The sequence below is a fragment of the Arvicola amphibius genome, chromosome 12, assembly GCF_903992535.2.
Source record: "Arvicola amphibius chromosome 12, mArvAmp1.2, whole genome shotgun sequence".
NCBI lineage: Eukaryota > Metazoa > Chordata > Mammalia > Rodentia > Cricetidae > Arvicola > Arvicola amphibius.
In genome coordinates, this window is record NC_052058.2 from 164644987 (window position 1) to 164671648 (window position 26662).

General features: G+C 41.9%; 1 protein-coding gene across 1 annotated transcript in view; it reads right to left on the bottom strand.

Annotated features, from left to right (window-relative positions):
* Positions 1-1150: 1150 nt before the first annotated feature.
* The window catches only part of Acer3 (alkaline ceramidase 3), a 62069-nt gene continuing 36557 nt past the window's right edge, over positions 1151-26662 (bottom strand). Inside the window, exons 4-11 of the mRNA XM_038314150.1 lie at positions 25084-25136; positions 21362-21443; positions 15975-16010; positions 10604-10662; positions 6611-6712; positions 4240-4344; positions 2155-2200; positions 1151-1515 (exon numbers count right to left, since the gene is read on the bottom strand). Coding sequence (XP_038170078.1) covers positions 1462-1515; positions 2155-2200; positions 4240-4344; positions 6611-6712; positions 10604-10662; positions 15975-16010; positions 21362-21443; positions 25084-25136 — 537 coding nt within the window. The 3' untranslated portion in view covers positions 1151-1461. The remainder of the gene's footprint in view (positions 1516-2154; positions 2201-4239; positions 4345-6610; positions 6713-10603; positions 10663-15974; positions 16011-21361; positions 21444-25083; positions 25137-26662) is intronic.

The window sequence follows — 26662 nt, forward strand, 5'->3', positions numbered from 1 at the left end:
GACTACCTAATGAACCAAATGCTTTTTGTCTGTTTGAGATCCTGGTCTCCACAGTCTCAAGAACACCTTGAAGGTGTTCTGGAACTATGTAGGCCAGGCTGGCCTTAAATTCACAGAGATCTGCCTGCCTCTGCCTCCCGAGTGCTGGGGTTAATGGTGTGCATCATCCTGCCAGGCTAAGGCTAGTTAATGACTATTGGAAAAATGGGAAAGTTATTTTTATCAATTTTGCATGAGAAAAAAAAAACCCTACTTTTCTTTTGAAGCCATAGCTCAGGATGCAATCAATAGATATATGATCTTTCATTTATTATTTGTGACAATCAATTCAATTTCTTGACACTCAGATCCAAATTAGACTTATCTGCCTCACCATGAGACTTTACTGTTATTACTGACTTTTTAAAGTTTTAGATGCTGCAGAAGTTACAAGTCAGTATTGTTTCAATACTTGTATTTCTTCTCCTCAAAAAATGAAGAAGCAAATACTTTAGTAAGCTTTATGCAAAACAGTACTGACCGTTTTACTGGTAGTTAACCTGACACATGTGTCTCGGTATAGCCATGACCTCTCTGAGAACTGGAAAATACTGCACAATGCAAAAAGTAAAAACTGTCCAACTTTCTCTAGTAACTTCATTTAAACTATGCTGGCATACAGAATATGGGTAAGCCAGACCACCAATTAAATTTGCTAGACGCAAAAACAATAATGACTTGAAAATCAAAGAAAGCAAAACAACAGACTTTAACTGGTGAAAGACAGGAGCCTAGCCGTAAAAGAACTCCCAGAGGGATGACAGACGGCCCGCCCCCTGACTGGCTGTGGGTCAGAGCCCGAAACAAATTGTTGGAGGTGAGAACAGAGCCCACGCACTGGCAGGTTAGAGTCTGCTTACAGCGGTCCAGCTAGCACCAAGGCAGACAGTGAGGGGCTACCCAGGCAGCTACAGCCAGGGCTTTCTTTTCCTTTTTAACATTAGAAATCCACGTGAGGTTAATATAATAATATAAATCAAAGCTGACACAGCTAAGTGCTGGCTCACAGTCAACCATCTGGAGATGGGATTTTGCCAGTCCTTAATGACTTTGTTCAATATTTAATCAACAATTAGGAAAGGTATAATTAACATGCAACTCTTGTAAAAAAGAAAAGAAAAAATATTAACTTTTTCCATGAATGACCAGCACTGACTGTTAACCTGCTAAGAAAAGCCCAACTTCTCCCATTCCATATATAAATATACACCTATCAGTTTCTCTGTAAGCATCTTAAAGGTCACAGACAAATGAGATAAAGCCAGGAGCTAAACAGTCAACAAACCGATGCTCATTCTGTGTGGCTGAGTCATCCATCTCTTGTGACGGGCATGGTGTCTGAATGTGCAAGTCTTTGGGGACTTCTGGACCATCTTGCCAGAACTATAGCAGGTGCTTTTGTTTCCTTGATAGAAGAATTCGTCAGTGTTTCCTCTGAGGTTCAAACATGACCATGGGCCAGATCCCAAAGAGAAACTGTGGAGACAGGTGGGGACAAGATGAGAGGAGAGAGAGGCTGCTCTATGCCTGAGAGGAAGGAGGGTTAGCACGTCCTGGGGGCTGCACGGTAACACGTGTTAGGCTGTTGGTATGAGCAGCCTGCGCACAGCAAGGGCCTTCCTGACATCAGCTCTCAAAATCTACTCAGTTCATCTGTGTAAATGAAGTAGGCATGTAACCTGTGACTCCTAAAGGAACTGGGGGGACTTGTGTGCACATGCACATATGTGAACACAGTGCTAGTGGAAGTCAGAAGAGGGCACAGGGTCCCCAAAGCTGGAGTTAGAGGTGGTTGTGAGGCACCTGACACGGGTGCTGGGAGTGGAACGTGGGTCCTTTGAAAGAGCAGGGCATGCTTAAGTGCTGAGCCATCTCAAGTCTTAAAACAGTGCTGTACGTCGCTACCAACAGCTCCACTCTGTTGAAGTAACTCGGGCTTCTCTAAGATTACAGAGTAGAAGACGGGGAACGAACACCAGAACTGATGACTACTGGCTGCAGCCAATATATGCAGCCGTAATATGGAGCCCCCTGCGGGCCCCATGGCTCCCCTTGTCTCTCCTATCCGTTTGCTCTCTCAAGACCACCACCAGCTTGCCTCAGAACACGACTTACCTTCACTTTTGGCCTGTATCTCAGGTACAGTGTTCTTGTGTATAAACTGAAAGAAGAGTGAAAAAATTTCTTAGACAAATCAACTCAAAGACTTTAACTTCAGGTGTCTGTAGTTTAGGACCAAGCATCGCATTATAATGCCCCACGTGGTTGGTATCACAATTCCACCTTTGCAAATGCAGCTGTAAGCATTAACAGTTGCGTTGGTGTCTGTCACTGCTGGAGCTGAGGTCAAACCAGCCAAGCAGAGCACACAGCGGACACGCACTGTCAGGAGCACACCTCAGTTCTATGTGCACGACACTGTTTAAATGCACTGTAATAGTGACAAATGTATCAGGACCACAATACAAAACCTAATTTTCTAATATTTCTAACAAGAATGTAAACGTTGCAAGAACCTACTTGTTAAGTTTGTAAAACTTAGTTGACTGTGCAACATTCCCTGTACACGAGTCCCTCAGTTTTGTTTCTCGGCACCTGCTGGTCTTAAAGAACACACGATTACACGATTTCCATTCTGTAGTCTGACCTTCAACCTCCATCATCAGACCCAAGCCACCATGAATTTCTGGTTCAAAGAAAAGTTTTTTCTTTCTTCCTTTTCTTTTCTTTTTTTGGAAAGCTCTAGCTGTCCTGGAACTCACTCTGTAGACCAGGCTGGCCTTGAACTGAGATCTGTCGGCCTCTGCCTCCCGAGTGCTGGAGTTAAAGGTGTGCGCCACCACCGCCCGGCTTTTTTCAATAACTTTTCACTTTGTTCCCACAAAGACCCTGAGGCTAACGCCACTGGTGAACACATGAGCACGTGCACATCCACTAACAGACATACACTGGTTGCTGACTACATGTTAGGCGTTATTCTCCTATTTGAAAGGTGGCAACGAATAGGTAAGTCCCTGCTTGGATGAACTTACACCTGGCTGGGGAGGAAGATGAGTAAATACAAATGTAACTCATCATAAACACTTTGAGGGGGTAACAGAGACAACTCAGCGGTTAAGGGCACTGGTGGCTCATAACCATCTGCAGCTCCAGTTCCAGGGGACCCGATGGCCTCTGCTGGCCTTCACAAGCACCAAGCACACACGGCACACAGAAATGTGTGCCAGCAAAACATAGTAAAATAAATTAAAAATATGTGCGGGGGAGGGGGCTGGAGACATGGCTCAGTGGTTAAGAGCATTGCCTGCTCTTCCAAAGGTCCTGAGTTCAATTCCCGGCAACCACATGGTGGCTCACAACCATCTGTAATGAGGTCTGGTGCCCTCTTCTGGCCTGCAGACATACAGACAGAATATTGCATGCATAATAAATAAATAAATAAATAAATAAATAAATAAATAAATAAATAAAAATATATGTTCAGGAAAAGCAAAATAAAAATAAATTTTTTTTTTAAAAAATCAATCACAAATAGATGATTTGAAGGAAGATAAGGCTCAGTAACTGGGAAAAGGATGCTATAGGGGTACGACTTGTCCATTTTTGCCAAAAGGGTCTAATCATAAACAGTCTCAAGAGAACAAAGTGATAACCAAGTTACTTCTGGAAAAGGAGCCTTGCACCCCCAGAAGGTCTGGACAGAACACTCTAAGAACATACACCCTCACACCCTCTTGTGGAGACTTGGGTGTGAATGGGTCTCGTGGACACTAGTCAGCTGTCAGCCATCTACTTCTGGAGTACACATGAGAGAATCCCCAGCCACCAGCTGCTCCTGACCTCATGCACATGGCACACACGGCATAATGTGAGAAGGGAAGGGAACGCTTTTTTTTTTTTTTTCAAGGGTTTCTCTGTAGCTTTGGAGCCTGTCCTGGAATTAGCTCCTGTAGACCAGGCTGGCCTCAAACTCACAGAAATTCGCCTGCTTCTGCCTCCTGAGCGCTGGGATTAAAGAAGTGCACCACCACCATCCAGCTGGGAAGGGAATTCTTATGGTCACCAGTGGCAAAGGCAGTGCTGAAATGCTGATTCTGTCTCCAACATTTTATATTTACACCTTCTTGAAGCATAAAGTCAAAAAAAAAAAAAAGAGGCAAAACGTTTCCAATACGACATCAAAGAGCCTTTATTTCTTACCTGAAAAGGATATGAAGATAAGAGCCCAGACCAGTTAAAATATGCCACCAGGCATGAAACTGTGTCGTGACACCAAGGATAGGGGGCGCTCTCTTTCGAAAGTTCCTGTGTGGAGAAGGGGAGGGCACTGTTACAACTGAAGGTATGTTACACTTTGAAATATTGTAAAATACGGAAATTATTTAAGTTCTGTACACTCACTGTATTGTTTTCTAAAAGGGTATTGTGGAACAAACAATATTTCCAAAAGGTTCATGAAGAAATGACTCAAATTAATGTAGAAGACAATTTATTGACCTCTTATTAACTTTAATGTATTTAATTAATTAAAGGTTTTGAATAGTCTTTCCCCAGAATCCATTGTTTTCTTCTAGGTAACCACTGATCCATGGACACTGTTTTTGTTTTTAAGTAGTGTTTTATTACTACTTAGGAACAGCTATTTTCTGGAACTCACTTTAGGAAACACAAATACAGTCAGCTATCTGCTCGGGAAAGAACACACACACACTTCCTCCCATCTCAGTATACCACTATACAGCTTATAAATTCTTTTAATATCTACGATTTCACATCTAAGTGCTTCTTTGAGGAAGTGGTCATTAGCAAAACTATATGTGGCAGGAACTTAAAATTTGTAGATTAACATAGTTCCCCAAGTAAGTTACCTGAGTCCGGGTGGGTCTCAAACTCTTTTGATTAAATAAGTATATATCATACTAATATTCACTAGAGAAGAATACCAATGTGGAAAGCCAACTTGAGGCCACCATACGGGAGTTAGTGGGTCACACCCAGGGGATGGCTACCCACTCAGCTCTCCTAGGCATTTTGCTGGGTGTTTCTAGTTCAGAAGCATCCATCTATCTTAGTTTCTTACTTCCTTCTTCCCACCCTGGCCCCCAGGGTTTCATGTAGTCTAGGCTAGCTTTCATGTCTTGAACCTCCTACCTAGAGTGCTGGGATTATGGGCATACACCACCATATCCAGCTTGATCTTAGTATTTAGCAAAGGATATATTTGTCTATATTCTCATAACTTTTTAGTATAGGGATCTAAACAAAGTATATACTTACTATCTACACTTAAAGTTCCACATGTACATATACAACGGGAATTATAGAGAATTTCAAACACAGGCAAAGGTATGCAAAGTAAGGGCCATATGTGGTGGTGGCATCTGCTTGTGATTCTAACATTGGGAGATGGAGACAGGAGGATAAGGAATTTAAGACCATCCTTGGTTACCTAGTGATCTCAAGGCCAACCTGGGCTGTGTGAGACCCTGTCTTGAAAAAAACAAATCACCCTCCTCAAAAGTAAGCTAAATAATAATCCTTACACCCGAACTTCAATAATTATCCAATTATGCTAAATTCAAGTCATATGAACCTTCATCTGTGTCTCCTACATTACTCTGAGGAAAATTCTAGATATATTTTATCACTAGATATTTCAGTATATGTCACTAGGAAAACTTCTTTAAAACATAGCTACAATACTATTTTCATCTAAGATATTAGTAATAACCCTCTAGTATGAAAACTTCATTATTCATCAAGCCCAACAGTTGTGCTCATGTCTTCACAGTGAGCCAAGACCACAAAGGCTGATGATGACACTGTTAACCACCGGCTTTGGTTTTTGGTGCTGGTGACCCAGTTCAGGGTCGCGTGCATATCAGACAAGCACTCCACCATCTGAGCTGATGGTAGCGCCCATAATATCTCTCTCAAGTCCTTTAATCTTAGGCTATACCTCCCTCCTTCTCCTTTCCTGTAATAAATCTGCAGAGACCAGGCCACACAACTTCCAAGTTTCTAACAGTCTAAGGCCTTGCTGACTGATGCCGTCCTTGGCAAGGTTCACATGCATTCCAACGCTTATGTTGCTTCATGACGCAGATTAGGTCATTTTCTTTTTTCTTTTCTTCCCTCCCTCCCTCCCTCCCTCCCTCTCTCCCTCCCTCCCTCTCTTTCTTGACAGGGTTTCCCTGCGTGATAGTCCTGGCTGTCCTGAAATTCACTTTGTAGACCAGGCTGGCCTCGAACTCACAGAGATCTGACTGCCTCTGCCTCTCAAATGCTGGGATTGAAGGCGTGCGCCACCACACCAGTTTTCAAAGACACAGTAAATCTGTTATTAACTGCATAGTTTTTGATGCACACATACAAAATAACCCAAGATTATAAAATATTCTGAGGTTTAAACTTTCAGGCAATTTAAATAGGGATTCCCAGAGTTTAATTTTACTGTGCTCCACAGTGTCAATGCTGGTCAAATTCATTTAGGACACTAAAATACCTACAAAATCCTCTGCTTAATACGATGCTTCCAAAAGTATTTTCTATGAATGAAAATATATCTTACCTCAGTGAATCACAAAAGATGTTATCTACATTCCACAATAAAAATCCCAACAAAAAGATAGTCAAGGATGTATAGCCTAGTCCTCTAAGCCATGGATAAACCCTGTGGGGAAAAGAAAGCAAAATGACAAGTCTTCAAGTCCAGATCATGTGACAGCTGGAAACCATCATTTTTATGAGAAAGAAAAGTCCTCAGGAGATGAAGAGCTAACACATTTATTAATTTAATGTCTTTGTCAACCATGTATTACATACTTTAAAAAGATTTTTTGAGGAGGGTCTTGCTATGTTCAAGCTGGTCTCAAATTTCTGGACTCCTGCAGTTCTCTTGCTCAACCTCCCAGGAGCTGGGACTCCAGCAGGTTCACCACTGTGCCTAGACAGCTGCTGAACGTTTAGCTATTTAAAGGTACTGAGAGAGAATGGCCCATCAAGACTGTTAGGTATATGAAGGAGAAAACCCGATATACTTGCCCAACAACTTTTCAGTGGTGGGATTTTTTACTGATGGGAGAACTATTAACACTGAATCACATTCTCTGCCAGGCACTGAACACACACACACACACACACACACACACACACACACACTGTAGTTCCTTCCCCAAGCCATTTAGCAGACTGGACGCCCAGCTTTCCATCCTTATTAGGTATCCAGGAAGAAGAGAAGGATCAGTTCAGGGCCAGTCTGGGCAATATAGCGAGACTATCTTGTCTCAAGTGACAGAACCCGAAAATATATTTCCCTTTCCTTGAGTTTTTAAAGAAAATGTACTACAACTAAGGCAAAAATCATAATGTTATCTGATGTGGTTCTAAACTTATGTAGAGAAAATATTTTAGGTAATTATATTTAAAATGGAACAAAACATGTTAAATTATTCTCTTCTCCACCTCCAAAATACACTGAATCCCTACCCCTAGCACTTCAGAATGTGACTTTGTTTCTAACTAGGGTCACTGCCGATATCCCAGATGAGGCTAGACTGGAACAGGTCTGTATTTTGAGAAGACTGGTGTTCTTACAAGAACATGGCCATGTGAAGACACAAGGGGAAGACCAAATGACAGCAAAGGCAGAAACTGCAAATTAAGTAAGGCCAGAGTTGCCAGCCAACCTCCAGAAGACGGTGCAGCGGGATGCACGGAGACACCTGCAGTTATAGTCACAGGCTCCAGACCCGAGAGGCAGCGGATCCCAGATGTCCCCAGAAAACTACCACAGGCACAAAAAGGAAGGTAAGGTTTCTGCACCGCACCAGAAATGGACAACATAGACCTTAATGGGCTGTATACACACACTGAGAGCAAAAAGAGCACACTATAGAGATGATGGAATGGAACTCTAAAAAATGGCCAGGCTAGACATTAACTGGCTTTTGGGAGCCAAATCCCTATGGTGGGATACCTTGCTCAGCCTTGATATAGGGGGAGGGGCTTGGTCCTGACTTAACTTGGTATGACAGACTTTGTTGACTTCCCAAGGGAGGCCTTACCCTCTCCCAGAAGTAAAAGGGTGGGGGAGGGTGGAATGGGGGAGGAAGTGAGGGGAAGGAGGGAGAACTAGGGCTGGTATGTAAAGTGAAAAAAATTAAATATAAATAAATAAATAAATAAATAAATAAATAAATAAATAAATAAATGAAAATGGCCAGGCTGGGTGTGTGGCATACAACTTTAATTCCAGCACTTGGGAGACAGCAGTAGGAAGATCTCTGTGAGTATGAGACTAGCCTGATCTACACAGTGATTCCAGATCAGCCAAGGATATATAGAGCAAGAATCCATCTCAGAACAAACAAATAACAACAAAAGGAAATCTAAAAGTATAACATCAAAATTATGAATATTTGGTTGCTAAAAAGATTCTGGGGGCTGGAGAAATGGCCCAGCAGTTAAAGCACTAGCTGTTCTTCCAGAGGACTGAGGTTCAATTCCCAGCACCGACATGACAGCTCACACCTGTCTGTAACTCCAGTCCAGGGCTTCTGACACCCTGACAGAGACACACATGCAGGCAAAATGCCAATGAACATAAAGTAAAAATAAATTATATATTTAAAAAAGGTTCTGAAAAGAATATGTAAGACAAAGTCAGATTGTGGAAAAATATTTATAAATTATATATTTGATAAAAATTAAAATCTTAAAACTTGTAAACACAAGAAAATAGCCTTGTTAATTCTTGTAAATCCAAGAGAAAATGAGCAAAAGCACAACAAATATTTCACTAAAGAGAACTCACTAATGGTAAAAGAAAGATTATAGGAAAAGGGCTGGAGAGATGGCTCAGAGGTTAAGAGCACTGGCTGCTCTTCCAGAGGTCCTGAGTTCAGTTCCCAGCACCCACATGGTGACTCACAGCCATCTGTAATGAGATCTGGCGCCCTCTTCTGGCCTGCAGGTAGACATGCAGGCAGAACACTGCATACATAATAAATAAATAAATCTTTAAAAAAATATAGGAAAATACATTCAACATGATTAATTAGGAAACGCAAATTAAAAGATACTCGTGTGTACCTTCATACCTTCATGAGACAAAAACTGTTGACGAGGAAGCAGAGAAACTGAATCATCATACATATGGCAAAAATGTAAAATCCATGCTGGAAAACATTTTTTTTTTCAGTTTTAAGAAAAACTAAACATACAATTACCACACGGCCCAGCAATTCCACTTTCTACAAAAACACAGATGCTCACAGTAGCTTTACAACAGCCCCAACCTGTAAGTTACTCAACTGGCGCACATCTATACCATGGACTACAGCAGCAAGAGAAAATCCACACTACTATCCAGAGGATTATACTGAGGGTCAAAAACAATCTCTAAGGCTACATGCTATATGCTATTATTTATCAAACTTTCTTGGATTAACAAAACCATAGGAAAGGACTAGTAACTGCCGGGGGTGAGCACAGGGAGAAGTAGGAGAGGGGTAAAGGCACAGCACGCACCCTTCTGCTGATGTGCTCTGTATCTCAGCTGTGCCAGCGTCAGCTCCTGGTTGGGATACTATGTTATACATTCATTTCTACATATCTCAAAATAAAAGGCTTACTTTAAAAACAAAAACTGGAAAACTGCACAGAACGAACCATTTACAGAGCTGAGCGTGGATCTATTTAAAGTAATCTCATGAGTATTATTTAATTATATATATTGAGACAGGGTTTTTCTATGTTGCCCTGACTGTACTGGAACTCAGTCTGTAGACCAGGCTGGCCTTGGACTCACAGAGGTTCACCTGCCTCTGCTCTGAGTGCTAGGATTAAAAATGTGTGCCAGCGCCACACAACATAAACTTCTATTACAGAGTATGTAGAATTCTTAAGTGATGTTTTGTGAAATACTTGGTGAGAGGATGGAAGCGGCCTTAAGTCCATTAAGCGCTCAGCTGCTAACCTGTGTCCTAGGTTGTGGAACATTTCATGACATAGCAGTCTTCCTCGAGGTGTTACTTAACCTGGTCATGCAAGTTTGAGCAACAAAAACATTTTGCTTTTTAAATTTTAATTCTTTAAAATAATGTATTTTATGTATACGAGACCTCTATATGCATATATACCTGCATGCCAGAAGAGGGCACCAGATCTCATTATAAATGGTTATGAGCTACCATGTGGGTGCTGGGAACTGAACTCAGGACCTCTGGAAGAGCAGCCAGTGCTCTTAACCTCTGAGCCATCTCTCCAGCCCAACAAACACATTCCTTTAATGTAGCACTTTTCAAGTCTTTAACATCCTAGTCAATGACATACATATTCAAGCAGATGTCTCATACACAGTTCCCTTCAAATTTCTTTAATTTTAGAACTTGTTTTTATATGATGCACATTAATAAGTACATGTCATAAATAAATGTTGGGTTAAAGTTTCCTAGCACTGTTCTGCTAGGTTTTACTGTATTCCAACTTAGGCTACAGATTTGCTGTTATAAGCCTGAGTATATTTTCATCAGAATGCTGGTGGTAGTCCCAAACTACTTACCATGTGACAATATAAATAGAACGGAGTACTAATGTAAAGACCAACATTCCATACATGACCTGAACAGGAGAGAAAGAGAAAGTGGTCAGTACAACTCTTCCTGCCTACCTACCCATCCATTCCACCCATGGTCTGTCCGTCCATCCATCATCCATCCATCATCCGTCCATCCATCCATCATCCATCCATCCTCCGTCCATCTATCCACACATCCCGTGGTGACAAAGCCTGGACCAGAGCCTCACAAGTACTAGGGAAGTGTTCTGTCACTGAGTACTACAGCCTCAGCTCCCATTTTCTTTTATTTCACACAAAGTCTTACTGTGTAAACTAGACTGGCCTGGAATTCTGGACCCTCCTGCCTTAAGTCTCACAGGTGCTGGGATTATAGCTGTGTGCTAGCATGTCCAATTTAAAGTCAGCTTTAAAAAGACGAGGAGTCAGGTGCGGTGACACCCACTTCCATTACTGAGTACTCCAATCACGCAGGAGGCTCAGGCAGCAGGTCATTAGTTAGAGGGTAGCCTGGACTACATTGCTAGACCCTACCTCGAAGTCAGTCACCAACACACAACACTGATCTTTCTCATAATAAAAGATTCCAAAGTAACTGAACACCAGAGTATGACATGATAATATAGGCTGTGAAATAAAAAAAACACCTTTTTTTCTAGCTTTGCCAATAACCAGATGAGGAAAAGCAGATCAATCATTTATCCTTTCAAACTCTCACCTATTTCATTTATAAAGAAAGGTATTTTAGTATGATACTGTTAATTCAATCTGTATAATATGCATGATCAGACAGCCATACTACATGTGTGTGTATTTATATACAATGTAGCATATAATAGATCAAAATTACTAGTTATATTTCCAAATGTGCTTATCTTACTTACAGTCCTAATTAGTAATAAAATGTATAAAGAAGCATAATAGAAAAAATTTAACTCAAAACGCTTAGTCTTGCTTTTCACAATGTTTACACAGTGGGTTTTTACAGAGCCTGAGGGTCAAGTGAGAAAAGACAAGATTCCGTGTAATGATGTCATCTGTAGTGGAAATCTGTCAGGAAAATTTAGTTACCCGGCTCCTGGAGACAGCAGAAGGTCTGTCTCAGAGATATCAGTTTGCTGCTAAACGGCTTCACTGGTGTCTTAGGCTTTCTTTTTTTATCTACTCTTATATATGCTTTTCTTCTTGTTCCTTTGCTTTAAGCTATGTTGGTATATCTAATGTGGCAGTTATGTAATTAGGGTATTACCTTATTTTGAAAGACCATCAAATGTGGGCTCTCATTTGGAGATTTCTGGGTCACCTTGGACTTAATAGTGAATGAGAATTGTTATCAGTACTTTCCTTCTCAGGAAATTCAATCTGTCTAGCAGACGCCTTTGGCGTTTATGAACCCTTTCCTCTCAGTTTTATAGCGTTCCTTATCTCTAGAGCTAAGTTAAATATCTTTTAAAAGTTTTTCACCAACTATCATGGGCAGGAATTTGTATGTCATTTGACATCTTAATACATAGTTTGTAACATATTCCTTTATTTTTATCAATGCACATGGTTTTCTTGTATGCATGTGTATTATGTGCATGCCTGGTGCCTGCACAGCCAGAAGAGGGCATCAGATTGCCTGGCACTGGAGTCACAGACGGTTGGTTCTGACTGCCATGTGGGTGCAAGGAACTGCACCCAGTTCTCCATCAGAGCAGCCACTGTTCTCACCCACTGAGCCCTGTGCAGGGTTAGCATCAATCTGACTATTAAGCTTGCTGAATACAACCACATCGTTTTCACATGACACTTATAAAATGATACATTTGCTTCTTTTCAACACTTTAAAATGCTTGTAATTTATTGTTATTGGGTGTTTGTGTGTGAGAGATGCAGGTGAGCAGAGGTGCCCCTTCGCCATGAGAACCAGGGACTGAATTCAGTAGTCAGGCTTGCACCGCTGAACCATTTTGCTGGCCCATTTTCACTATTTTTATAAATCAAAAAATTAAAAGATTAAAGACCAAAGAGATTTCTGTATGACTTACCAAGTGTCAAGAAACCAAGACTCTTAAATTCCCAAGCTGGTGAGTGTTTCTTTAGCTAAGACTGCTGTTTTCAAATAATGGATAGTTGTGTCTCCATCAAGAGACCAGACAACTTGTTCATTGTTCTCTGTTTCTTCATGGGCTAGGGGCTGAACCCAAGGTCTTCTGACTGCGAGCCAGATATTCTACCACCCCACTCTCACTCCAGCCCCATTAACCATTCATCTTAAGATTAGGACATCAGATTCACCAGAAGATACCATTAGAAGAATGAAATCAGGCAGGTGTGGTGTACACATCTACTCCCTACATCTGGAAGGCTGAGCTAGACGCTTCTCCAGTTTGAAGACTGGAGCTGTCCAGTGAGACCACAGCCAAGAACAGGAGTGAGAACAGATGCCGCAGAGCAGAGGAGGAATCCCGCTTAGTACAGCTGTTCCCGACTCTGCAATAGTCAATATTTTGCCTCATTATCTCTGTCTGTTTCTCCCTTCCTCCCAACTCCCCTCTCTAATTACTTATCTATAACTAAACATTAAAGATATTTTATTATATATCCAAAGTACACACACAGGGAACTACGATAATCGTGGTATGACACTAAACAGCCTTAATCAAAAGTTACAGTTGTCTTAATATTTGTAATAGGCAAAACCCAAACACAAATAAGCCAGGCATGGTTGCTGATGCCTTTAATCCCAGCACTCAGGAGACAGAGGCCAGCCTGGTCTACACAGTGAGTTCCAGGTGAGCTAGCACTGCATTATAAGACCCCATCTCAAAACAAAACAAAATATTACACAGGACATGAAAGTTGCATTCAGTTATCACACCTCTCAACTGTGCTGGCCTGTTTTTTGTCAACTTGACATAAGCTGGAGTCATCTGGGAAGACAGAACCTCAATTGAGAAAATGCCCCTATAAGATTGACCTGTGGGCAAGTCTGGAGGGCATTTTCTTGATTAAAGATTGATGTGGGAGAGCCTAGCCCACTGTGGGTGGTGCCACCTTGAGCAAATAGTCCTGAGTTATATCAAAAAGCAAGCCGAGGTTTTCCGTAGTAGTCTCCATCCGTTGCAGAGAAGGATACTACATTACCTGTGAGTATACAAATAAATATTCATAGATTGCCGTTAGGGATTATGCTGTGATTAAGGCAGTGGGTATAGATTCTCCTCCCATAACCACAGCCAATCAAAAAGGCAGAGTTGTGGATCCTAGTCCCAATGGATACATCTACAAAATAATTCCCGCACCCAAGGCTCAGGGAATATTGCACAAGAGATGGGAAGACTTTAAGAGCCAGAAAGCCAGGGAGTTTGCTGTGAGACTGTCTCTCCTAGTATTATCAGAAGCTACACCCATAAAGTCTCACCAACATGACTGCCCAAATATGAGCTAGACCAGGATGGCAGCAATGCACATGCCAAACTGGACGGAAAAAAGCCCATGAGGCCTCAAGTTTACACAAAGAACACAGGCAACAGAGAGAAGTTGGGGATGAGAGAAGCAGCGTGCCCAAGGAAGAGCTTGTCTGGTGCCAACTGATAACTCTGAAAACATATATACAGGGAGCAATATACGGACCGAATACGTTATATAATTGTATACACATATGCATATATGCATGCAGTAACAATTAGCCCCCCCCCCCCCCGGTAAAAAGAGGCCATAAATTTGAAGGAGAGTGGGAGGAGTATATGAGAGAGTTTGGAGGGAGGAAAGGGAATTAAATTATAATTGCTCTCTTTTTTATTTGTTTGTTTGTTTATTGTGACTGGGTTTCTCTGTAGTCCTGGCTGTCCTGGAACTTGCTCTGTAGACCATGCTGACCTCAATCGCAAAGATTTGCGTGCCTCTGCCTCCTAAGAGCTGGGATTAAAGGTATGCGTCACCACTGCCTGCCTTAGAGTATAATCTCTTAGAAAAAAAAAAAAAGCAAATTGAGCAATCCACGAGGAGGAAGATAGTATATCTTACACTCTCAGCTTAAGTACCTACCTCCAGGTTCCTGTTTGAGATCCTACCTTGACTTCCCTAAATGATGGACTGTAAACGTTAAGATGAAATAAACCCTTTCTCTTAAGTTTCTTTTGGCCATGGTTTTTATTGCAGTGACAGAATCAAGCTAGGATATTTTCTGAAGTCTTTTTTCCAGACTAGCTCCTCACTCTTTACTTGTGTTTGATGAATTTAGCTTTTGTGGCCCACAGAATCTTGTTACATAACCTAGGTTGGCTTGAATTTGCAATTCTCTTGCCTTAACCTCCAGAGTTCTGGGATTATAGGCACATACTCTCTGACCTATGACTTTGATAATTTTAAAGGTTATGGTCAAGTTACTTTGGGGAATTTCCTTAAGTTTGGGTTTGTTTTACATGTCTTCGTGGTTTACTAAAATGATGCAGTGCCCTCAGTGAGTTACAACAGGAGCTAGCGTGACACCCATTTGACACCTATCACTGGGGACACTAAATTCATTGTAGACTTTTCTAAATATGGCATCTAAGCCATGAGTTCATAATAATATTGACCTCAAGTTTTTTTAATTATCATTGCTCCAAAGTTCTTTAAGTTAACTTTGTTTATTTTACACTCTGACCACAGCTCCCCCACCAAATCCATTCCTCCTCTGTTCTGAAATGGACAGGCTTCCCAAGGGTATCAACAAAGATGGCATATCAAGTTGCAGTAGAACTAAGCACCTCCCCTTGTATTAAGGCTGTGCAATGCAACCCAGTAAGAGGACTATGACCTTGAATTCTAAAACCTCCTCTTGCTCCAGACTGCTAGGATTAGAGGTATGCACCACCAAGCCCAACTGTCTCTTTCTATATTTGTAACTTACTCCAACAGCGAGAAACAGCTTGCTTGTTCAACTGTTTGGCAGTTTATTATATAAAAACAAAATGGTAAGAAGGACGCAGGTGAGCAGGAGGAGGTATGGCAGAAGGCACACACATTTCCATGCCCAGCTGAGCACGCCACTGTTCCACTCTCTTGAAGCATTTGTCTTGTCTCTGTGTGTGTCTGCATGTGTGCACACAAGTGTGTGTGCACACGAGTGTGGCACAACCTGAGCACACCGAGCTATCCTGATTGTTACCCTCTGGGCCGAGGGTGTGAACCACCATGGACATGGGTAGCCCAGCCTGCTCCCACTTTTATCGTGCGCATTATTGCTGTATGTGGGAAAGAGAACCATGACTTCATAACCTTCTCCTGATCTTCACAGGCCCCAAGCAAGCATACGGTACACAGACATACATGCAAGCAAAACACTCATATAAATAACATGAAATAAATAAATCTTTTTAAAAATTACCTGATGGAATATAGGCTCTTTTACTTTTAGGTAAATCTGAAAAATATTATTAGAAACGTTAAGTGAAGGAAGGAATATAAACCTATTCCAACCACTCTTCAGACCCCAGCCCTCTCCTTCCCCATGTTATTCCAACCAGACCCCAGCTACATAAAACCAATCAGATGAGGCGGACTGGGCACAGGAGGGCGAGCACCTACAGACAGCTTCTCCCAAGCCAGCCCAGCCATGGCCGAGGAAATAACTTTCGTCAGCACTGGTCCCAAGGAGGGTCGAGGATACAAGGTTACTCATGAAGGGTAAACAAATTATGTCGACAGTCTCTGTACCAGCAGAAAGAATACTGTAGTCTGGGATCAGAGTCAAATTTCTAGCTCTTCACTTACTTGCTCCAGGGTCTCAGCAACTGTCACTTAACTTAAAAGACTTGGTGCAGAATGAAGGATGCAGCATGGAGAATACTAAGCTAGAGTACATGAAAGGATCTAGACACACTAGATTATCAGTAAGCGAAACCACTCAAATTCCTTGTACCCATTTCTGCCTCCTAACTATTCACTACCTAGATACACCTTCAGTTACACAGACCCAAGTTTCAGGCTCCCAAGTCTTGTGGGTGTTAAGTTCAATGCATTTGCGAGATTTAATATACACATATTGTCTACAGAGCACACTTTTATTAAATGACACAGTACGAAGGAATCAAAACTCAAACAACCCTTCAATGACCCTTGCCCCACCACAACCAAGTCCAGGCTCCTGTCCCCCTGCCGGGCCTCCCTCTGGCCTCCAGAGCGCAGGCTGCTTTGCTGCGTCGTTACTTCCAGCCTCCTGCATCTGCAACTTTGTTCAGAAATCCTCCACAACTCACAAGTACTTTTGAAAATTCAACACAGATTATTCCTCTTTCAAGTCTTTTCTGATCTCTTCCATCTACGGCAGTGACCTCCTAACGCTGTGACCCTCAACACAGTTCCTCATGCGGTGGTGACACCAACATAAAACTCTTTAGTTGCTACTCCGTAACTGCAATTTTGGTACTGATATAGATTGTAATGTAAATATCTAATATGCAGGCTATCAGATGTGTGGGGTCACGACCCACAAGCTGAGAACTGCTACCTACAGCATTCTACTGGTTTTCTGGTTTCCCTGTAAGCTGATAATCTCCTTGCTGTCTAGAACTGAGCTTAGACATCTTTACATCTTCATTTGATGTAATAATCTAATGAAACTTCATATAGTTTTAAAACTTAGCTAAAAATTTATTTCTGAAATGTTTTTTACTATAAAAAGACCACAATTATTTCCTGTAAGTAGTCAAAGGGTTTTGACTGAAACATTTCCTGTTAACTATAAATTCAATAAAGAGAATATGTCTAATTTGTGTCTTTCCTTCAAAATACTAACTGGAACTCATTATGTACCTTAGGTTAGCCATGGACTCACAATCCCCTGCCTCTCTCGAGTGCAAGGGTGATAGGTGAGCACCAAGGGCCAGGCTTAAGGATGTGTCTCTTCAACACTGTTTTCTAGGCCAAGAATTACGGAGTCCTTATTATGTGCCAGATATTAATATTACAGCTAGTATAAAATGTTCTATTTTATCTTCATTTATCATAAGGAAAACTAAGGCTGCGAGAGCACGAAGTGAAAATATTAGATCCAAGCTCACACCCACCTGAGTCCAAAGCTTGATTTGCTTCTAGTTGTAACATCTCTTAGCTTACAAATGGGTCTAGTCTTGATTTTTATGCCAACTTGCTAGATAAACTTAGCTAGCATTCTTGACTGATTCCCTCTGTTAGAACAATGGCATGCCTTCTTTTCATTTCTGTAGTTGTAGGATTCTTTCATTATTAACCAGTACAGAGTTCAGGCAAAGGAAACAGTGAATATTCTGTTTACCATCTTAACCAGCTGAGTTTCCTTTAGTAGGTTGTTATGCTTCCTTTTCTTACCTACTCAGAGACAACCAATAGCTGCTTTTGTTTTACATTTCTTCACTGTCCACATATGACATCACGAGGTGAGGTCAGAGAGCAGCTTATGAGGGTGAAGTCTCCCCTTCCATCCCATGGGTTCTGGGAGCTGAACTGAGTCGTCAGGTCTCGCGGCAAGCACCTCTGCCTGCTAAGCCATCCTCCCGTTTACTGTTCACTTCTAGAACAGTCTGTACTCTGTGACGCGAGGCTTTCTTGTCTTTCCTGTATCTCTGCTGTCTGCTTTGTCTCCTTTGCTGGCTATAGTTCTCCATGGTCCTCAAATGTCTGCATTCCATAGGGTTGTATCTTTTTAGTCTTAATAGTGTGTTTTACTTTGGGACCAGTTCACGGGTCTCCGTATTTCTGATACAACCTACACCCCAAACAACTCCCAAATCTGTACCTTTAGTCCACCCTACCTGTTAAGCCTCCAGTATCACTAATACTGGACACTTAAAACTCAACATATTATAAACCAAGTTTATTCCTTCCTACATCACAGCATATGCTTACTAACTATCTTTTGTGAACAAGATGTTCACAGTTCAATCTGCGAAGCAGAGGACACCTTGCAGCTGTCAGCTCTTTCCCCACAATCCTGAGGTTCCAATGATCAAACTTAGATTTTTAGGCTTAGTAGCAGGATCCTTTACCGACTGAGCCATTTTGCTGGTCCAGTTTATTTATTTTTAAAAGACACATAGCCCAGGCTGGTCTTAAACTGATTATATTATTAAATATGACCTCAAACTTCTGATCCTCCTGCCTCCACCTGTCTAGCCTAGGTTTTGGGAATGCAGACATTCACCAAGGCACTTGGTTTTACTCAGTTATGAGGACGGAATCAGGGCTTTCTGTACACTAGGCGAGCACTTTACCAGATGAAGTGCAACTACAATCTTATTATCTTATATATATTTTTAGCTTTTAATTTTAACTTTTTGTTTTGTTTTGTTTTGTTTTTTTGAGACAAGGTTTCTCTGTGTAGCCCTGACCGTCCTGGAACTTGTTCTGTAGACCAGACTGGCCTTGAACTCAGAGATTTGCCTGTCTCTGTCTCCTGAGTGCTGGGATTAAAGTTGTGTGCCACCACCATCCAGAAATTTAATTTTTATATTTTAAGACTCAGGTAGCCTGGCCCTGAATTTTCTATGTAGAAAAAAAAAATGACCTTTAACTCATGATCCTCCTGCCTTTGCTTCCTGAGTGCTGGGATTATAGGCTTGTTCCAACATGCTGGCTCCACATTTTAATTTTAAAAGGTCTTGCTGTGTATTCTATGTTAGCTTCAAACTTGGGATGTCATGCCTTGGCCTAAGTGCTGGGACTACAGGCATGCGCATGACTTACATGGCTACAGTAGCACTGTGTGCCATCCTGTCTTTGTCCCACATGACTTACATGGCTATAGTAGCACTGTGTGCCACTCTGTCTTTGTCCCACATGACTTAGATGGCTACAGTAGCACTCTGCACTTCTACCCTCTCTCGTCAATAGGCCACACATCCCAGACTGCGCACGGCTGCTTCTTTACATCCTCACCATAGTTACAGTACTTCAATCTTAGCCCCAAATTTTATGAAGTATGAAAAGTTCCTGTATTTAATCTCCAGATTCCTTTAATCTATCTTCTGTAACACATGATTTTTCTAAAACTTGTCTGATTACATTTTTCTACTTTACAGATCAATACTACTTAGAGAACAAATCTAAACTCTTAAGCACAGCACATACGGGACGTTATCACCTGACACACTGTCTCACTCCCGAGACCCGTTTACTACTTCCCCTACCATAAAGCAATTACATACATAAAACCTCTCTCAATCGTACCCATGATTACTTAATTGGACAATCAAGGCAAAGTATTCAGTAAACATCTGGCACATAGTAATTTTCAAAAAAGAGCAATTCACTTTGCTATTCTAAGGGCTGTGTGTATAGAAATACAAAAGACTAAAAATGCTTTGCCACACTGTTGCTCAGAGGCCTGAAAAAACCCTGCTCATTAGTTAACATCTAACTTAGAGACTCTCCTCTGAAGCTTCCATGACCAACTCAAACAGTATTTTTCTCTGGTTCTGTTTTCCTTCCTCAGACAGTCTTTTGATGTAGCCCAGGACAGCCTCAAGCCATCATGCCTAGTTCAAGCAGTAATCTTTGTTTTTGTTTTCTAAGTTCTAAGCTCAGAACAAAACATTACGTAGCCCAGGATGGCCTCAAACCCATGTGTGATCCCTATCAAGCAGTATTTTCTTAATTAAAGTTATGAAGGAAGTGGGGGCATGCTGAGACAAGTCAGTTAGCTGAAGCTGGCCTAGAACACATGATGTGGCTCAGGATGGCCTCAAAGTTCTTATCCTCGTTTTAGGCTCCAGGTGTTGGGATAACAAGCACACACCATCATCTTGGCTTCAAGAGTAAATTAAATTTTAAAGCAATTTGTTTTTATAATGCTTAATTATTTGTCTGCATGTGCACACATGTGAACATTCCTGCACATGAGAGCAGGGTTGTGAAGGCAACAGATCCATCTACCGTGAGAGAAACGGGTCTGTGGGCACCTGACAGAGCGCTGTGCACGCTAACTACTGGACGTCCCTCCAGTCCCACAGTTAGCGTTTAAAGATGGCTCCTAAAGACAAAGATGCACACATGTATGATGTGCTAAGTGCGCTCACATGGCCCTAAATGATCCTCTCCTTGCGTCACCACAGGACGGGACCCTCTATCCTCGCATCATCATCTTTGGTTCCCAGTAGAACGAGTTCCCTCATGATACCAAGGGCTTCTTAGTCACTTGTATTTCTAGTACCTGACACAGATTTCCAAAGAAAAGTCACAGTATGGCTAACAGGGAAAACCTCACTTCTTGTTTTTAACAAGAAAGAGGGAGTAAGTTCATCCTTGAGAAAAACAATTTTTCCCCATCACTACTAAGGATTTACTTTTCAACCTTTTCTTTATATTAAAAAAAAAACACAACATATTAAACAGTTAATTTGGGGACTGCAGAGACGGCTCATTGAGTAAGAGCACTTGCTGCTCTTACAGAGACCCAGATTCCATTTCCAGCACCTACACAGTGGCTCACGACCACCTGAAACTCCAGGGGATCTAATATCTTCCGACCTCTGCAGGCATCTGTCACACAGACGGTGCACATACATATAGACAGAACACTCAAACACACACACACAAAATAGAATCTAAAAACAAACTTTTCAAAGCTTTTTTAATTAAAAGTAATTTTTGAAAAGGAAATAAAAGTGCAAAGTCTAAAAATAAGACATCCCAATTGCATAAAAACATCTCAGTCTGCATAGCTTGACGCAAACACTGGAAGCTGATTACTCCAATCTCCTACACGGCACACTTTACTGGAGATAAAGTATGACTTACCGTGGTTACTATTAAACTGAATAGGACTAGGGTAAAAAGCAGATGGTAGTTTATTGAGCTCTTTGTCTTGAAACATTCAAACCTTTAAAATAAGAGAGAAAGAAATTTACTTTAAAATGCATAACCAGGAACAACTCTTGTGATCCAGCAGTACTCCCTGTCTCTACCTCCCACCCTCTGGGTTAGAAACACTGAACTGGACACAGATTACAAGAGGCTGTCGGGATCAGTAGGAGTAACGTAACTTCGGCTGAGACAATAAAGTTCTCTCTCCTGCAAGTATGAAGTTGGGGAGACAACAGAGTCAATGAAGTAAAGGGAGTCAAATACGGGACCATAGTCTCCAGCTGATATCTGGAGGCAGCGAGGTGAGCAAACGGGATGGATGAGCGGAGAAATGACCTGGATGAAAAGAAAGATGCAGTAGAAAGACTTGGAGCCATGCGGAGGGACAGGGTGAAGAAGACAGGCACAAAGACAGTCCTTTCCAGGTCTACGGGGTCACAGTTTCCTCGCTCCAGTAGCTTTGTGTATTTGTTATCCTACAACAATGCTCTCTCTGAATGTAGCTACTGAGATCACTGTGCTGCTAGGCATGGTAGCTCATGCTTGCTACCCAGCACTCAGGAGGCCGGGACTGGAGGACAGCCCTGGGCTGCAGAGTGAAATTCTGTTGAGAAGAGGAGGAAGAGAAAAAGGCATTGCATTATACTTAGTTTTCCTATGTGTCTCCCCAACTAGACTGTGAATTCTTTGTGTATAGTGATGAAATCTTACTATATTTGCAGACAATTACTAGGTCAGTGCCCAATGCACAGGAGATAGTATGGGGGGGAGGGGCAGCGGGCCTCCAGTAAGCACGCAACCTTCCTTTTTTTTTTTTTTTTTTTTGGTTTTTCGAGACAGGGTTTCTCTTTAGCTTTAGAGCCTGTCCTGGAACTAGCTCTTGTAGACCAGGCTGGTCTCGAACTCACAGAGATCCGCCTGCCTCTGCCTCCCGAGTGCTGGGATTAAAGGCGTGCGCCACCACCGCCCAGCTAGCACGCAACCTTTGAGGACTGCATTAGAACAGACGGCTAGCAGAGCATTCTCAGTTTACTAACTGAACTACATGCTTATCTCCTCCGTAAAGAAAGGAGCCTGGAACAGGAGGTCTCTACGCTCCTTCACCTATAAATTCTATGGTTTTATGTCTCTGAAGATGATACAAAATGAGGCAGGGTCTTACTTTTAAATTATATGATTTTATAATTGGATAGAAAAGTTCGTGTATTTATGAATTATAGTTTCGTTTTTGCTTTGTCTACAGCTGAGAAACTTATTTCAAATGTTTTCAAAGGATAGTGTGAAGGCATCAGACGGCAGCTCACAATTGTTTATGATCTCAGTTCCAGGGATACAATGCCTTCTCGGTCCTCTACAGGCACACACGAGGTGCACAAGTCATACATACAGGCAAATCACCCATATTCACAAATGTTACCACTTTACTTTATGCACTGACTTTTTTATATATATCCAAGATTTACTTTTTTTTTTAAATATTATTTATTTATTATGCATACAATGGCACCAGACCTCATTACAGATGGTTGTGAGCCACCATGTGGTTTCCACTTGTCTTGAATCAGGGTGCTTTCAGAACTACTTTGATGTGGGATTCCCCTCTGTGTGCTGTGATTACTACTAATTAATAAAGAAACTGCTTTGGACCTATAGCAAGGCAGAACTTAGTTAGGTGGGGAAAACTAAACTGAATGCTGGAGGCAGATGCCGGAACTTTACCCGCTAAGCCACAGCCTTGTGGCAAAACACAGATTACTAGGAATGGGTTAAACTAATATGTAAGAGTTAGCCAATAAGAAGCTAGAGCTAATGGGCCAAGCAGTGATTTAATTAATACAGTTTCTGTGTGGTTGTTTCGGGGCCTCCTACAGCACCACTTCCACCAGAAGGGGCACCCAACCCTTTGTAAGTTGTGTTCTCCCCGCTGCTGGCGACCAGAGGAAGGGGAGCAGCAAACACACAGACTGTGCAGAACTAAAGGTCACGGTGATTTTATAGCCTCCTGGGTACTTCACACCCATGATGTAGGAACTGGGGCTCTGCACCAGGCAGTTCCTCTTCTGGAGAGGGATGGAGGAGACCTTACAACAGGCATGTCTTATGGGGAGACATTACCACCAGGAAGGCTACCACTGCTTCCTTAGCCTGGCCCTGTCCACAGAGGGTTAGTACTCGACTCTTCTGCTTTCTCCTTCCGTGTCTACCATGAAGGCTTTCCAGCCCATGCTTCACAGATGCAAGCACACAGGCAAGAAGGTTTAGAAACAGCTGGAGGTCTAGACTGCTTTGTGCCCTTGATATGGTCAAAGAACATCCTAAGACCAATTCGAAACAAAACAACAAAAACCATTCAGGGTCAGAGAGATGATGACCCTTGTAATTTTCTATCATGGGCTCTTTCCAGGGATATTTTAGTGTCCTCAGAGACTGTTAACCTGTAAAATATAATGTACGTCTGACATGCTTATTAATGAAGACACGCTCAGATCCCTGAGCAGGTTGCTAAATTTCTCATGCTTTACTTTCTTGTGTATAAAACCAGCTCAGCACCTGTCATCATTAGTGGAAATCTGGAGACAGTGGGGCGGGGGGGGGGGGAATCCCCATCACGGCTGAGGAGCTAACGGCACTTGAGAGCTGCTGGGAAAGAGACAGCCTGGATTCTTTAGTGGTATGGCCACTGGTACGTCACCTGCACACAAGTGGACCTGATAGGTTAAAATAAAAAAAATAATAATAGTAATAATAATAATAAAAATAGAACATGAAATTGGGTAGTTAGGGAGATAGATCTGGAAGAGTTCAGGAAAGGGGGAACAGATGATCAAAATACAGTGTATGAAATTCTCAAACAACTAATAACTATGAGTTACTTCACTTTTCGGGTAAGCTTTTATCAAGAAACAGTTCATGAGCTAATGAAATGGTTCAGCAAGTTAAAGCAATTACAGTTCAAGCCTGAAGACAACCAGGCTGGGAGGAGAACCCACTTCTGACCCAGGCATGTACACTGTGGTATACACACACACACACACACACACGCACGCACACACACACATGCACAAATACATGCACACACATGCACGCACACAGACACGCACAAATACACGCACACACACGCACACACTAATCAACAAGAACAACAAAGGAACCTGGTGCTGGCTCAGCCACTAAGAATGCTTGTTACTCCTGCAGAAAACCTGGATCCAGTTCTAGCACGTGCGTGCTGCTCACAACCCTCCATAGCTCCAGTTCAGAGGATCCAGTCCCCTCTTCTGGCCTTCTCATACTAGGCATGCACATGGCGTACAGACACACATGTAGGCAAAATGCTCACACACATAAAATAAAAATAATATTTTTAAAACGCAGTAACTGAAAAAGAAACCACTCATACTACAATATAGAGAAAGTGCTCCAAAACTTTTATGGCACAATTTGGACACATTCTTCACTCAAGAGAAGGCACAATGCCTATTTAAGTCAAATTAGGACACTATCTAAACTGGCACTTAGGGTTCTGAGATTACTGTAGCTTCCCAGAAATTAAACTCTCCACTAACGTCACATTTTTTTTAATCTTTTACATTTCGTATCCTAGTAATGTAATTGGACCAAAACCCACACTGAATTGAATTTTAAATGTCAGTACTCACATGCAGTACACAAATATACAGCAGCTGTAAATCATGGGGAGCTCATCCAACAGCTACATGAAGCAGAGAGACAAAGTGTGAACATCGTACAGCTACAGTTATGGACGTCAAAACAAAATTCCTGGTGCTCAGTCCCGATTATTAATTCTTATTTAATTTCTTTTGCTAATTATTTAATATATGCACCACCATCTAACTTACTTATAGATAACCATCAAAGTTATCTATCCATCCCTTCTAAGACAGACATCAAAGTCTGACTGACTTATCTCAGAGAGCAGAGTCCAGGCCAAGAAAATCATAAATTATAAATGTGCAGATTTGATAACTATTTAGGAAGTAAAATAAGTAGATATTTGTTATTAATTTTATAGAAACGTAAGGAGAAAGAAACTAAAAATGATACATCAAGCTTTTTGCCTAGCAGTTCAGGCACAGTCGTGCAGGTGAAGGAGACTGTGAAAACAGAAAACGGCAAGAAGACACAGATATCAGAAATGCCCATCAGGTAATGAGACGTACAGATCTGTAGCTCAGGAGAAAGGCATGGACTCGGATGTCTGTGGCTTATTTAAAAGGACTACATTTACAGAAATATGAATATTCACTCATTTGTACGTGTGTGCGTGTGTACACTCGTGGAGGCAAGTGGTCAACTGTAAGTGTTTTCTCAGGCACTCAAACCTTTTTCCGACTGACCTGGAGCTTGTCGATTAGGGCAAACCGGATGGCCACAAAGCACCAGAATCTGCCTGTTGCCTGGGATGCCAAGCATAAGCTACCATTCTTGGCACTTCTGCGTGGACTTTGGGACTCAAACCCAGGTCCTCACACTTGCAAGGCAAGTGCTTTACTGACTGAAACATTGTCCCAGCCCCTACTTACTTATTGTTGAGCAGAGAGAGGGCACTGTTGGGCATGCGTGTAACTGCACACACGTGGAGCTGGAGGGCCATGTCTGGAAGTTAGCTCTCCTTCCACCAAGAGGATCACGAGGATAAACGCAGGTGGCTGGGCGTGGGGCAAGAACCTTCCTTTGTCCTGTCTCACCAGTCTGCAGCTTATCGCTTATTAATCGTTTTGGTCAGTTTTTATAAAACATTTATTTTATTTGTGTAAGCATTTTGGTTTCATGTACTTAGTACCATGTGTGTGTTTCGAAAGAATTTTTGGATCCCCTGGAACTGGAGTTACAGATGGCTGTGAGCTGTCATGTGAATGCTGAGAACCAAACCTGGGTCCTCGGTGGTTGGCATACAAAATAACCAGGTCTGAATTTCAGAATGGCCAGTCTGCACTAACCTGCAGTGTAACCCTGTCTTGTTAGAGATGACAAGCAACAGGTTCAAATGACTAGATAGATCAACTCTTCACACCAAAGACTGGAGGCACCTAAGAATATAACGTTTTCGTGAATGGCTTACTACTTTTTAGAACACCTCCACGTAACAGCTAATGCTGTTTTAAAATTATGTATGTCTGCGCAGAATTGGCACACACAGAAAGCCATACTACTTCTTTATACGGTCAATTTGAGTCCTTTGACCTGAAGGGAAAGACTTCACGAAGACAAGCCCCC